The following is a 15,127-nucleotide window of genomic DNA, read 5'->3' as shown; positions in this document are numbered from 1 at the left end:
AAAAAAAAAAAAAAAAAAAAAAAAAAAAAAAACAGGAAAACAGAGCAATATGAACAAACCCATTTACAGAAATCAAAATCCATATAGAATCTAGCAGTACATTACCACAAAGATCAGTAAAACAGAGAAATGGAAGTGCCCATTTCATCAGAGAAGCACAAAAATCGAAGAAGAAGCATTGAAGATCTACAGAATAACCATTTCGTTTAAACAAAAACCCAGATTCTTAATGATCCAAACAACCACAATCTAAGAACAAAGAACAAAAAAAAAACAGGAAAACAGAGCAATATGAACAAACCCATTTCCAGAAATCAAAATCCATACAAACTCTAGCATTACATTACCAAAAACATCAGTAAAACAGAGAAATGGAAGTGCCCATTTGATAAGAAAACCACAAAAAATCGAAGAAAAAGCCATTGAAGGAGGGATTTACCTCAATCAGTGACAAGTTTAGGGGTTTAGGTATTGGATTGGTGAAGAAAGTAAGCGAATGAGTAAGATTCGAAAAGGGAAATGGTAAGAGGATTTGAGAAAGGCGATGAGTTTGGGGTTATAAAGGGAAGTGAAAAGAGAAGGCGGAAGCGGGGAGTGAAAGAGACAATTCCACCGGGGCAGAGTAGAAAGGCGAGGACGGCGAGGACGCGACTTTCCAACCAAATTGTACTCTCACCAAAACCATATTTTAAATTCTTAAATTCTTGGAAAAAAAGTCAATTCATATCTTGGTTTTTCCCTTTTTTTTTTTGAATATTTCTTTTTATTTATTTATTTATTTAGTTAGTTATAATTCTCTCTCTTATTATTATTATTATTATTATTTTACTTTTTAAAACTAAATATCAAAATATTTAATTTTATATAATTATTATAAATAAATAAATAAAACGAAACTAATCTACTTTTGTCCATAAATTTTATTTTTAAAATGTTTTTAATTCTTATAAATAATTTCTATTAATTATTTTTAAAAAAATTAAATATGTTTTATAACTAGATACATGAGAGTTAAATTATAATCAAACAATTTTATTTACAAATAAACATAATAAATTTTGAAAATATAGTGAAAAATGAATGAATAAATAAATAATACTGAAAATAAATCTAGAAAAATCAATATATATATATATATATTATAAATTTTATTAGTGACCATAATAATTCATTTATCTCATTTTTCATTACAAATATGATAAATGGGTATTATTTGAAAATATTAAATAAAAAAATTATTTGCAGCTTAAAAGAAAATTGTAAATAAAAATTGACTTTATAAGATTTTTTTTTTTTTTTTGTCACTCGTTGTTTGGTTGAGAGATAGGGACATTTCCAATGTTAGTCATGAAAGCGAAAAACATGCATGCTTGACTCGTTCTTAGTCATTATAACTTGAATTACAAGTAAAGTCATGATTTTGATATTCTCTCGAATCTGCTACGACATGATCACGTTATCTACGTATCTTGAGCTACGTCCAAGAGTAAACATTATTCTTACAGACCAACACGAGCCATTTTAACATTTTTTTTCTCACTTATATGCTTTTAAGGAAAATTTTCACGTTAATTTTGGAGCTCTTATAATTAAGCCACGAGAAAATGATATAAGTAATACGTTGTTTGATGTCCTCAGTGTCACTCTCATTCGAACGAGGTCATAGTCAAATGACTCGGTGAGTTACATTCAAGGTAGAGACTTGATAGACCTAGAAAAGGGTGTTATCGGGATTATCTCGCTCGTTATCGAGAATAAAGCGACAAAATTGAATATTAATATAACATGCTTGATTTGAAAAATGAATAAGTTGTTGGTTTTTTTCTTCGGAAGCTCGTAGGAAGCTTCCTTAGGTTGTTGTCGGACGACCCACAAGTTGACTGAAAACCAAAACCAGAGAAGTTGAAGGATTGTGATGTGTATAATTAAGAACCATAAAGGGTGAAGAGTCAAGAAAGTCTAAAGCTTTTAAATTCTCATGTTGACTAAGTAGTTGTCATTTGAGCCCTTTTTCCACAACTTTGTAAATCCACCATTAAATGCGACTAGGTCGAGATTTTAAAAACTCGAAATAATCCAAGCCCGCCGCTAACAGATATTGTCTACTTTGACCCGTTACGTATTGTCGCAGACTCACGGTTTTAAAACGCGTCTACTAGATAGATGTTTTCATACTATTATAAGAAATGTTTGTTTCTCCTCTCTAATCGATGTGGGTTCTCGCAATTGATATGTTAACTTACTCGTAATCGTAAACTATGAATTTGTCCATCTTATATGTTATGTAACGCTCAAACCCTTTTCGTAATACATTCTAGCTTACACTACAAGTTATACAAATTCACGTTTGATTTCTATGATTTATACAAACCCGTATTTTCCTAACCCTAATCTTAACGACCGATCACGAACTCACAACACAACTCTCTAAAACGTACGAGTTCAAAAAATCTCCAGTTGAAAACTCTCGAGCGTCTTATACCATTTTTGTTTGAAACAAGGTTTGTATTAACTATGCTCGATTTGTGGACTTGTATTATGTAAATGTCGGGAGAAGCAGAGAGTGTTAGGAGAGAGTCTCACATTGGTTAATTCAGGAAATGATCATGGGCTTGAAGCCTTTCACGGAAACCAAAAGTAAAGTCACGAGAGCTTATGCTCAAAGTGGACAATATCGTACCATTGTGAAGAGTCGTTATGCCTACCCGAGAGATCTAAAAGATCGTTGCAATTAAGAAAAGAAAAGGGGTTGGTTTGCAAATATATAAATTAAAAAGGGTTTGTTTGAAAATTTGTATTGATATTTCAAAATTGATGCATATTCTCTCTATATTTTTGTCATGGTCTATGGAGTGACCTGTACTCTGTCCCCCATTGGTCAAACATTTGCCAAACCAATTATTTTATTATTATTTTATTATTATTATTATTATTATTATTATTATTATATTCTTGGACAAATCTAAATTGGTCTCCTAAATTATTAATTTTCTTTTCTTATTATTATTATTATATTGCAATTCATATTTATGCGTCACAAAATTAAATGCTCGAAAATTTAAATTCCCGAATTTTCATATTTATTGAGAATAATAATAAACACGTGTAGTTTGTATAATCCTATAATATTAAATTTTGCGTCGATTTCAGTATAGTTTAGTAGATAAGATACAAAATAACATCAAAAAAATCGATGGTTCAATCTTCATCGCTAAAATGCGTTGAATTGAAAAAAAATATCATTTAATCTCGTTAATTTTTAACTTTTCTAAATCTAATAATTATTTTGAGCATCGAGTAAGAGCTCTATATCAAGGTCATGGTCGATATCGTCACTATCATCAGTATCGCCACTATCATCACCAAACAAGAAATCCAAGAACGCCTATACCGATCATGGCATAAACCATGCCTAGATACCCGAAAAACCGGTTTTCTCGATGATTACTAATGATACCGAATCCAGGCAGAATGGGAATATACATCTCTGGATGACCGAAAAACCGAAAGAGATGCTGGTATAATATGGAGTCTCCCCCTCGAGCGGGATCATAAAAGGTTGTATTAAAGTTTCGATCGGTTAATAACATGGTAATAGCCCTGTCAGTACCGGAAAAATGATATTTTTAAACCGTTTTATTAATAAATAAAAATGAAGAAAGTATATTATTTTTATTTTAAAATAGTATAATCTATAATAAAATTTTATTTTATAATTTTTTTTATACTAAAAAAAAGATGTCACTTTAAGGGAGACTTAATGTCTTAAAAAACAAAAAATATAATTCATAAAAATATTTTTAAAAAATAAAAATAATTTAAAATCAAATAATTAATGAATAAAGTTGTATTAATTAGTGTAACCGAAAGATAAAAGGCTGAATTATATATAATTTAATTTGTCGGAAAGTAGAGAAATATGCAACTCGCTCACATGAAACCATGCATTATAAAATTATTTATTCCAAAAATTCCAAGCAAAAATAATAAATAATAAATAATAAATATACAAAAATGCTTTCACACATATTTATGGAAAAAAAATAAAAAAGAAAAAAAACTGTGTGTGATGATCTGTCGCGTGTGTGGATGAGCGCGTGGTTTTTGCTGGAGAACTGTCAGATGTTTCTATTCTTGTGGACTGTTTTGCCCCTTGAATTTCTTTTTCTTTATAAACGTGAAATTTTGAATAATATTTTGACCAGTTTCCTGTCTCGTTATGTATTGTCGTTAGTCTCATGATTTTTAAAAATGTTTATTAGGAAGAGGTTTTCACACCCCTGTTGTTTCGTTCTCATCTTCAATCACACATGGATGTTCATATAAGACTCGAACAATATAGACTATTCAACCTAAACCATAAAAAGTCGGACTGGGTTAGATTATTTTTGTTTGGATTAGATTGAATTTTTTAAAAACCGTCTGTTGGGTTTGTAGGTTAAATTTTTTTTTGATCGAGTCAACCGAAAATTAAGATTCACCACCCAACTCAACCCAACTTTAATTTTAATATTGTTAAAAAAATTATAAATATTTGACAGTTTTGTAACTTTGACTTCCGACCATAAGATATTTAATTTTTACCGGTTATTAATTATTAATATAACATATATGGTAGATAAATATAAAAATAGAAGGTTGAGTTGGATCTTGTTGTGAATTTTGTCGACCAGATTCAATTTTCACGGTTATTATTTCTCCAACATCAACTTTCGCACACTGATACTCACCTAAGTTGGCTCGTGTGATAATTATTTGAGTGTGGTATCGGTTCAACGTATTTCTATTTTATTTATAATATATTTCATAAATATTAAAGACCGTATGTTGAGTTAAATTTTATAAATAAACAATTTATTTTTATAAAAAAAATATGACTTTTTTTATTAAAATGGTATCATTTATTTAAATTAAGAGTTTAATTGGATGAAATTGAAACTATTTCTTTTAATTATTATTAATAAATGAAAGTTTAGTTTAATTTAATATTTTTAATTGACCACCGAATCCAATAATGGAGAGGGACTACAACTGTCACACGTGTATCTCCATGCAAAAAGTGATTTAAAAAATAAATTAAAATTTTTTTTTTTTTTAATTTACTTTTATTTTTGTTTTTATTATTATTATTATTATTTTTGGTGTGAAATGAAGTATGGAAATAGAGTACTTATGACCCGTACGAAACGGATGTAAAGGCAAATGGTGAAACGGATGTCCACGTGTCGAGATCTGATTGACCACGTGAATGGCGTTTTGAAATTACGGGATTGCCCAAAGAGGATATGGAGGTGCCGCCGCCGCCAGGAGGGATATGATAAAGGCACGTAGATGGTGGGTCACAGTCCAATGAGGAGGGTTGGTTGGGATAGGTCAACGACGTCGTATGGTTTCGCATGGGTTTGTCAGAGAGAGTAACCGCCAGAGAGAGAGTTATATAGTGACTGACAGCTAACCCTCCCATTGTAGTAATCTTGAGAGAGAACGCGTTGTTTGTGACCTTTTCGCAGCGTCACCGACGCTTTGTTTCTCGTTTTTTGTATGGACGTGATCGATTTTTTTTTTTATTATTATTATTATTTTCTTTTCATATCTCGTCTCGACTCGCACGAGTATCGATATTTCTTATTAGAAGCGTTCATATGACTCGAGAACTCAACTAACCTGCATTATCTAACTACGTCATAAGCTCGTGCAAACTTCTGTTTCTTAGTAAAATGGGGTTCTACTGAGAAACCAAGGACTCTTGAGTTTACGTCATTGGTTGGAGTGAAGAGATTGAACCAGATAACAAGCCCTGATTAACGATTACCTAAACCAACCGTCCATCATGTACTCTTCCTATTCAAAGCCTTGAAGCTCGGAAAGCCCAAATATAACAATATTTGTTAGCAGTGGACTTGGGCTATTACAAATGATGTCAAAGTCAATCATTGGGGGTGTACCAGCAAGGACGTTGGGTCATGGTGGATTGTGAGATCCCACATCGGTTGGAAAGAATAACTAAGCATTTCTAATGTGAAAACCTATCCCTAGTAGAAGCGTTTTAAAACCTTGAGGAGAGAAAAGGACTAAGTTTGTTAGGTTCACCTAAAATGATTTGACTCGATTTCTTCGAAGTGGAGTTAGTAGCTAAGATTATGTTCATATTTGGTGCGACGTTCCAACTAATTATCTTTTCAAAGGAAAATCGTAAATTCCTACTTCGAAATATCATAACTTAAAATGAAAAAAATTGTTCGGTGAATCCGTCTCAATGTGGCTAACAATTTTTCACTGTTGGGTGTCTGGAGAGTCAAATAAGTTACCTCGAATTCATATTCGATGGTCATTCAAGACCAAAATTACCATTTTACCCAAACTTCTAATTTGTTTACTTCTCTTAACTCCCTACAATAATAATGGATAAATCAGATATTTAGGCATTAATGCAAATATTATTATTATTATTATATATTTTTATTTTTTAATATGATAATATTAATATAGAAATTTAAAGAAAACAAGTATATATTAATAATATATATTAGTTTAATTTAAATAATAACTTAGCTATTTTAAAAATGTATCATGTCATATCAACAACAACCATAATATAAATTTAATCATTTTTTAATTGAAAAATTGGAAATAATTTGTCCTTTAAAAATTATAATAACCCAATGATTAAGAGTGGGTTTATAATTATTATTTAATAAATGAAGCATTTTACAAGAAAAATATGTTCATTTTTTAAAACAAAAATTAGAAAATTTTGTTTTTTTTTTTTTCAAATGTTGCTAAATTATTTTCCATATGCAATAAAATATTATTTTTAAAAAAATTAATAAGTATTCTTATTAATAATAATAATAATAATAATAAGTCATCTAACATGATGCCCGAAAATAAAAAGAGTAGTGCACTTAACTATTGTGTGTATAAACAATACTACATACTGAAAATTTCAGGGCTATCAGATGAAAGTTTTAGGAGGATGTCGAGATTATCAGATGAAAATTTCATGGGATGCAGGAGAATGTGGGGTTATCAGGTGAAAATTTGAACGTTTTTTAGGAGATGTTTATCCATTATATTTAAAAATTTATAATTGAGATACGACAGTGGACGATAATTATATGAGATTTGTTGAGCATAAATAACCAATTTTGGTATGATCATGTTGGAATAAGAACAAGAAGAACATATATTAATTAAACTATTTATAAATAAAATTTGTAAGTTATTATATTTTATAGTCCAATCACCAATATATGATTGATTTAATTTACTATCATTTATTCAAAATCATAACATTTTAATAATTACTTGAAACTTATTTTTTGTCGGAGTTTCAACACGAAACCGGTAAGGATCTTCTCTTAGATTATCATATTATAATTTTAGAACTTACTACAAATGATTTTCCCTCATATCTAAGGAGAAACCGTGAACAAAAAACCGTAGATTTACCTCTCGGATATATCTTGTTTCTTGACGGAAAAACGACCTCAACGCCCAAATTACTCCTCTGAAGGTCCCTTGAGGCATCTCAAACATTTTTTCCTTTTATACCTCTTTGGAATCTAACTTTTAAGGCTCTCGATAAAATCCCGTAAACTTGAAAAACAGAGAGAAAATTAGAGAAACTAGGTATCTATCGAGATCGAGCAATATAATAACTCTCGAAAATAATCTTATGTTATAATCCATTAATTACACGTTAAAAATCAACCAAATATATCATTACAAATTTTCATTTATCATAGCTTATAATCTCATTTTTCTACCGCATTATCTAGTTGACTATATATTTTTTAAGAGACTAATTAAAAATAAAATTATCTTCATTGAAATCCATCTTTTACATTTGTAAAAATAATTAAAACTAAATGAATATATATAATATATGTGGGCTTCCACCTCACACACGGAAGATTGGATTGTCTGGATCACGAATCCAGAGAACAATTTGAAATGGAAAGAAAGAAACAATTTCTGGTCATAAAAACAGACAGACATGAATTGTGCAAGACGTTATTTCATATTTCAAATCCTTCGTACAGTGCCAAATAAGTTATTGGGTGTTCTTTTAATGGTTTTTGTACCCGCGAGATTATTAACTATACCGTTTTTGGAGAATGTCAATAAATTCCAAAATCCATTTCGTCGTCCAGTAGCGACAACCGTCTTTTTGATTGGTACCGCAGTAGCTCTTTGGTTGGGTATTGGAGCAACATTACCGATTATTTCGGTTAGGACACAGTGCGTCTCAGAGGAAATAAGACTAATTGGGCAAACAAAAAAGATTTTCGACAGAATGCTCGTACCCCACCATGCCTATCCCTTCACCTTACTTTAAGAAGAAATAGGGAGGTATGAAGCGTAGATAACAATGCAATCCGTGTATGATACAACCATATAAGTATATATATATATAAAAAGAACAAAAGAACAAAGCTCACATGCCATATCTTTTTCCAACTCATTCCAAAACATGAAATATTAATAATTTTGTGTGTATTTCTTGGTGGGTTTAGTTTCCAAATATAACTTTTTGACCAGAAAAAAGTAATACTCATTCAAATGGATGTCCTGGAAAATTGAGTTCAACCATAAATGCTAAATAACAATATCAATAATAATAAAAATAAAAGTGATATGAAAATAAAAGGGTCATACAATTATTTCACCGACTATCCTCCTTTCATAGACTTTCATTTATATATATATATATATATATATATATAGAAAGATTCCCATTGGATCTTAGTGAACAAAAGGGTTAATGAAAATCAATATTTAAAAAACGTGACAATTCGAAAAGTCATGCAAAGTAAATCATATGGTTTGCATTTCATTTTATTGAATAAACTATAAGATAAGATGTGAAATTAAAAATAACTTTTTGAAAATTAGAAGAAAACGAGATTTTATTGGATTGAAGAGACGTGTTTTCAAATAATTTTTTATGGCTTAAAAAAATCTTTTCAAAGATTTGAAAAGTTATTACGACTTTCATGACATTCAAATTCACGTGAATTAACTAATTTTAAGAATTATTGGATGTAAGGAAAAGTCTTACTCCGGAGAAAAGTAGACATTAACAAAATGTTAGTGGACAAACTAGCTTACTTCTAACTTTAAAAATGTCTAATAAATCATTTGATCCATTTTATATCACAATTGGTTCTAAACTTTCATCTCGAAACGAAACATTCGTTCTCCTTCACTCCTCTCCCTCTCGGTCTCGCAACTTCGCTCATTCGCCCATTATATGAGTCTCACAGCTTTGCTCCTATACCTATTTATTCTGGAACTGCTCTAGATAAACGAGAATTCATTCTAACTCCCACATGAGAAAAAATAGTAAAAGGTCTCGAGCAGAAAATGATCATATTTGACCGCTATACATTGCTAACATTAGAAAATAGAATAATCGAGAATCTCGAGTAACTGGCCATGCCGCTAAAGTAGCTAAGAAAAACATAAAATAAAGCAAAGGTCTAAAAGGGTGAGAACTTTCTTTATGGCCTGGCAAGGAAGTGTCTAAATTTTGTTTGGATCTTGGTTTATGAAGTGCTTAGGCTAAAGAAAGTTCATATAAATTGGGAATGTGACTTTGTTTAGAAAGGTGAAGACCATTACTAACTATAATTGCAATCCACGCTCTAAAAAGTCTATGATAGGCTCAACGTATGTAGTGGGTCGACATATATATACATATATTTTTCAAAGAGATGAATTAGATCATATCTAAGTAAACTAAGATGCAGGCACTCTTGAAATCACTCAACAAAAACGTATGGAAGATGGTTAAAACACGATGGACGGTTCTTTTTTCAACACAACATCACAAACTACGGGATGAAGATTTGAACCTATGATTCATAAGAACAAATAGAGACGCTTTGAACATCGGAAGTGTTCATGTTGGCGAATGAACTTCCCTTACCACACGTATATATATAGAGAAACTAAGTTGAAGATGACAAGTAAATGAATGAAGAAGGTATAATAGTCGTAACTATAATGCAAGAGGTCTCAACGTCGCCTTTAACGGTACCCCACCTAAGAATTTAGGCACATACTTGAGAAACAAACAAAGAGGCCAAGAACATTCTTCAAGTAACCCTTGAAAAGTACTTTCAAAGTAAGAAACTTCAAATCCAAATTCTAATGGCTCGTCTATCTAAGAAGATAAAATGGGAAGGCATTTTAATTCATTTAACAAGAATGAATGTTGATCGAGATCACTCGAACATAAATTCACACATGTCAAGCAGAGATGCCAATATCAATAAGACTAATGCAATGAAATTACACATTCTAGTCTAGTTTTTTTGCATACCTTTAAATTGTGGCAATAAGCAGACGAAAACGGATGAAACTTGCCTGAAGGATTGGGCAAGCAAATTTGGGTGAACCCTGTAAGAGTCTCCAATACCTGAATCCAAATGTTGAAAATTCAGGGACCTAAAAATACTTTGAGCTTATCAATAGTTCCAAGAGGAAAAATGTGGCAAAATCAAGGGAAGGCTTCTCGTAGTTTGGTGGGTAGATCAAGTTCAGGCTCAAAATCACTAAGTGGAGAGAAATACTGGTTCACCATATCTTCAGATACTTGCTCTAAGGTAGGAGGATTCCACTGGCATCATAACAAAAGCAAACACAGTTTTAAGAATCCACAAGAATCTGTTCCCATATTATCTACAAAAGCTTTTACTATTAAGAATGGGGTCAAATTATATGCTTAGTTACTATACTTTGAATAGACAGAGTAAACTAAATAGGGAAAATTGAAAATACCAACCCAAAGCTATATTGGTTGTTACAATTACATCTTCAAATTCGCAATTTGATTGTACAATTAAACTTTTAAATATTGCAGAATGCACAAACCCCTCATAAACTATAAATATAGTCACAATCCAATTTAACTCAGTTTTTTTTATTCTATAAAGTTTGAAAACTATATATTAACTATTAAGAAATTGATTTTCAGATGTTGAGCCACCATCCAAGTACAAGAAAACAGAAAAATGATGTAAAGAATTGGATTGAAGTATGAGAATTCATAGTTCAAGTGTTTGATTGAAACAATACTTACATCTCAGGTGTGGTTTGTGCATTCCACAATATTTAAAGGTCTAATTGTAATAATTTCATATGCTTAGGGTTGATAAATCAAAATGAAAATTGGAATGTGTGATTGCAGCAACCCATAGTTTGGATGTGGTTTTTTGCAACTTGCAAAATAAAACCTTTTTTTTCTTTCTTTTTTTGCAATTTTTCCTGGTAATTGTAAACAATTAAAAAGAATATGAGAACATAATTCAAGTTCAATAACATAATTGAAACTTCAAAATAAAATATAGACCTAATAACTAAGATGAAAAGAATGATGTTACAGACAGATACCAATTTCAAATTTAGGTTCTGAAGTTTGTTTGATATATGAGAAACTCAAGTATCATTTAATCTCTTACCTTTGGTAATGAGTCTTTGTCCACCATCCGTGCCCGAACACCCTGATGTTTTGCAAGAAAGAACTGATCAGGAGAGTTTGCAGCTTACATTAGAGGTCTAGTAGTGATTATTAGACTTATACCTCACGAAAATCACCCGAAATCTGCATGGATGTCCCTTGTAGGGACATTCTATATTCACGAGTCAAGCACTGATCGAATGTTTGGTATCTTCCTTCTCGTATCTGAACAAGTTCAATAATTATGATAAGTCAAGATGGAGACAAAAATAGGAAAAGATAAGATTTTCCTCTGCTAAGAAGAGTGGAGAGGAAGACAAAATGATTTGAACCTGTTATTATGGGAGAGGATTCTACTTTGAACTCCAAATGGGAAATAAAACTAGAGTAGAGAAGGAAACGAGAGAGAGAGAGAGAGAGAGAGAGAGAGAGAGACACCATACAGATTTCAAAGCGACCTTCATGCTCAACGGTGACGCTTCTTTCAATCGTTTTAGAGTGGCGGTATACCATGGATCATTTGTACCAGCTGACTCAGTTTCCTGAAAGTATGGTGGTTTTGAAAATAAGAGAGTACATAATCTTACTTCTTTTAGGAAATTTATTGAGAAAAAAAGCATCTAACAAAAGTTCAAATATCACTTCATGAACTCTTTAACTTTCATCAATCAAAAGATAATCAAATATGGATCAAATATCTAGAAATATGAACTAACCAATGAATCAATGATTTCTTCAACAGTGTCATGGCTGAAACATTTATCAAGTGTTTCAATCCTACAAAACAAATAAATAGATAAACAAACGTATCAGGTCAAAAGCATGTTCTTTATTTGTAAGCAGACAAACTCTATTTTAAGCAGACTATCTTTCTTGAACACATGCACTAGCCATAAGCACGCTTGGACACTCCCTGAGCTTGTCAGTACCAAATTTTAAGTGTCCACAACTTTTTGTTTTAACTTTACCCTTAAACGCCATATTAATAGGGAAAATCTGAGGGGTGGGGGAAAGATAGCTATTGCCAAAGAGACAGACAAATGTAACTTCTAAAAGACAAACAAAAAGGAGGCTCAACCCACAAATGCTTATAGAAAGAAAAAAAGATAAAACACCTCGTATTACATCAAATCCTTCAAACATGTTAAGATATAGAAATGTGTTTAAAATTTAAATATACATTTTAATATTTTATTCTACAATGTCCTAGTCTAGCAAAATGGTGTCTCGTTGTCATATGTTCCAGGTCCATATAATAGCGGTTAGACATTTTCAAAAGGCTTTACGAAACAAAAACAAAGTTGAAAACAATCAATTTTGTGAACCTGTGAAGTACACTCGTTTTATCTGGATAAACAAGATCACCATATTTCTCTAATGAAGATTCAATAACGGAAGCATCATCCGTAACCAAACTCCCTAGGTGCTCTTCAATTAGCGAAAGCCTCTGAAATTAGAAAGTAAACAAGTTTAATGACGCCAAAATCTATAGATCCTCTAAAACTAGAACGCCAAAGATTTAAGAACTAACTGAACTATGACAATAGTGCGTTGCAACCCCACAAGCAACCATTTCTTCTCCTTTGAGCTTTTCTCCTGTTAGTGCTAAGTACTCTCCTGCAAATGCAATCAGATCAAACGTAAATGAAAGTCATTGATTTCTCAATTCAACTCAGAATCTAACTTCGAACTTATTTCGCTATGCTGAGAAAACAATAACCCATTCATTATCAGGACCCAACCAGCTCACTTGCTCAAATATCTTATACTTCTTATTGATGCACGAAAAAATTAATCACTGTTGCAGTAAATTACATTGACAACGCACAGGCGTTGTTTGGTTCCTTCATCACATATAGTAGTCCCTACTGAAATATTTTCCCTCATTTATCTGTCAATCCCTAGTTTGGTTTCCAATCATTTGATTTCCCAAGGATTTCCCGCAGGTGAGATTTGTGTGAGCTATCTCTTGACAGTGCTCACACCAAGGTTTACTTCCGAGAATTAAACTTTCAGTTCCATTGCAGAATCGGTGTGCATGGGAAATTCTACCGTCATTACCAGGGTGACGAGTATTTCAAGTTTCCCAAACTCATGGAAAATTAGGTGGAACTCGGAGCTTGTACTAGATAGCATATAATTATATCTCCTACAAAATTTGTCCCATAATGTAGTACAAGATCAAAACCGAAGGAGCTTGGTTTGAGATTGGAAGCATTTGAAGAAATCAACACACAAATCGTTAGACTAAAGTTCTAGGAAAATTTGACAAAAAGTGTGTTTTAGGAAAACAACAAAACGAAGGAATGAAATATACTCTAATGCAGACTGGGAAGGTTAAAAAGCTGATAGAAAATCAGCGACTAACTATTACACCCTTTCTATTAGACAGCATCTGGTTGATGAGATATAGAAAACAGATGTAGAATCCTTCAGTTTTTTAAAGGCTAAGAGGTATCCTTTAATTTTTCTTTGCAAATCCAAAGCCCATGCCTTGGCCAGAACCATTACTTCGCAATCATCCTTATAAAAGGGTGATTGATTATATTCAGACCTCTTTCAACATAAGATTGTTTTTTTTTTCCTCCAATTCTATATGCGCATACTAGTCACTAACTTATACCCACATATGGTACTCCAGATGCTTGGCACCAAGGTCACGTAACACGACACACCCCCATGCAATATTAACATGACCTATGTAATCAGAACACAACAATCACTATTTTAGTTGAAATGATGCTGAAAGCAAATGGGAATCCATTTCCAGCCTCAAAACAAAGTCTATTCTCTCAAATATTCAAGACCAAAATCCAAAAGACATTCTGCATTCTTCACAAATGAAAAGGAGATCTCACTTATGCATACTAGCTTCATCCAACACAAAAATGAAGAAACACTTCCAGGAGAAGCAAACAAGGTAACACTTCAAATATATATTACTGTTATTCTGATTTTGCATTAGGAAAATAAAATGTCTACGCTTCACAGTTCAACACAACTAAAGCACAATAGTTTCATCCCTTGATCTAAAAGCAGTCACATGCACGTACAAACTCCATAAGCAAGTCAGAGGACACTGTTATCATAGACTGAAATGAACACACGTTATGCAGCATTGGAAAATGAAATAATTATAACTAACACCACTACCTTCCCTAAAAATAACCTTAATTTGCTTCCACCGTGCAAGATTTTGAAACAATTCAAATATGATGGAAAGTATCGAAGTTACCCAAGCGACCAGGCAGATGAGAGAGGTGGAAGGATGCACCAGCATCAGGGTGGAAACCAATTAGCGCTTCAGGGAAAGCAAAAACCTGAAATTGGTTGAACAAATGTACTTGACGATCAAGACAAAAGCTTTTAAAATGAAATCATTCAATACTGATTATAATGAGAAACTATTGTATTGATTGTCTGTTAGCTTCAGTATCAAACCTCAGCAATCTGGAACAGAAATGTTAACAGAGACAGATGGATTTTTATCCTAGTAGGATCCAATAGCCTTAGATTGCATGGGTTTTCTCTCAAGTGGCAGTCTATTCCTTGAACTCTCTTTTTTTGGTAGATTGACTATTAAAGATCTTTTTAGTCGGGTATCATCAGCTCCAATTGGTTTTTCTTCTTTTTTTTTTTGGGGGGGGGGGGGGGGGGAAA

General features: G+C 31.9%; 2 protein-coding genes across 2 annotated transcripts in view; both read right to left on the bottom strand.

Moving 5' to 3' along the window:
• LOC111461708 (IQ domain-containing protein IQM2-like) overlaps positions 1-632 on the bottom strand; it is a 4,330-nt gene extending 3,698 nt beyond the window's left edge. Inside the window, exon 1 of the mRNA XM_023105326.1 lies at positions 440-632. The gene's annotated coding sequence lies outside the window, so the exon portion shown is untranslated. The remainder of the gene's footprint in view (positions 1-439) is intronic.
• A 9,340-nt stretch (positions 633-9,972) lies between these two features.
• The window catches only part of LOC111461711 (3-hydroxyisobutyryl-CoA hydrolase-like protein 1, mitochondrial), a 9,899-nt gene continuing 4,744 nt past the window's right edge, over positions 9,973-15,127 (bottom strand). Inside the window, exons 7-14 of the mRNA XM_023105331.1 lie at positions 14,703-14,787; positions 12,999-13,084; positions 12,793-12,914; positions 12,184-12,244; positions 11,911-12,009; positions 11,591-11,692; positions 11,469-11,510; positions 9,973-10,627 (exon numbers count right to left, since the gene is read on the bottom strand). Of these exons, the coding sequence (XP_022961099.1) occupies positions 10,508-10,627; positions 11,469-11,510; positions 11,591-11,692; positions 11,911-12,009; positions 12,184-12,244; positions 12,793-12,914; positions 12,999-13,084; positions 14,703-14,787 (717 nt within the window). The 3' untranslated portion in view covers positions 9,973-10,507. The remainder of the gene's footprint in view (positions 10,628-11,468; positions 11,511-11,590; positions 11,693-11,910; positions 12,010-12,183; positions 12,245-12,792; positions 12,915-12,998; positions 13,085-14,702; positions 14,788-15,127) is intronic.

Source organism: Cucurbita moschata, unplaced genomic scaffold, assembly GCF_002738365.1.
Source record: "Cucurbita moschata cultivar Rifu unplaced genomic scaffold, Cmos_1.0 Cmo_Scf00025, whole genome shotgun sequence".
NCBI classification, from domain to species: domain Eukaryota; kingdom Viridiplantae; phylum Streptophyta; class Magnoliopsida; order Cucurbitales; family Cucurbitaceae; genus Cucurbita; species Cucurbita moschata.
Note: the sequence above shows the minus strand (reverse complement) of the source record. Positions and strands in the feature narration are given on the sequence as shown.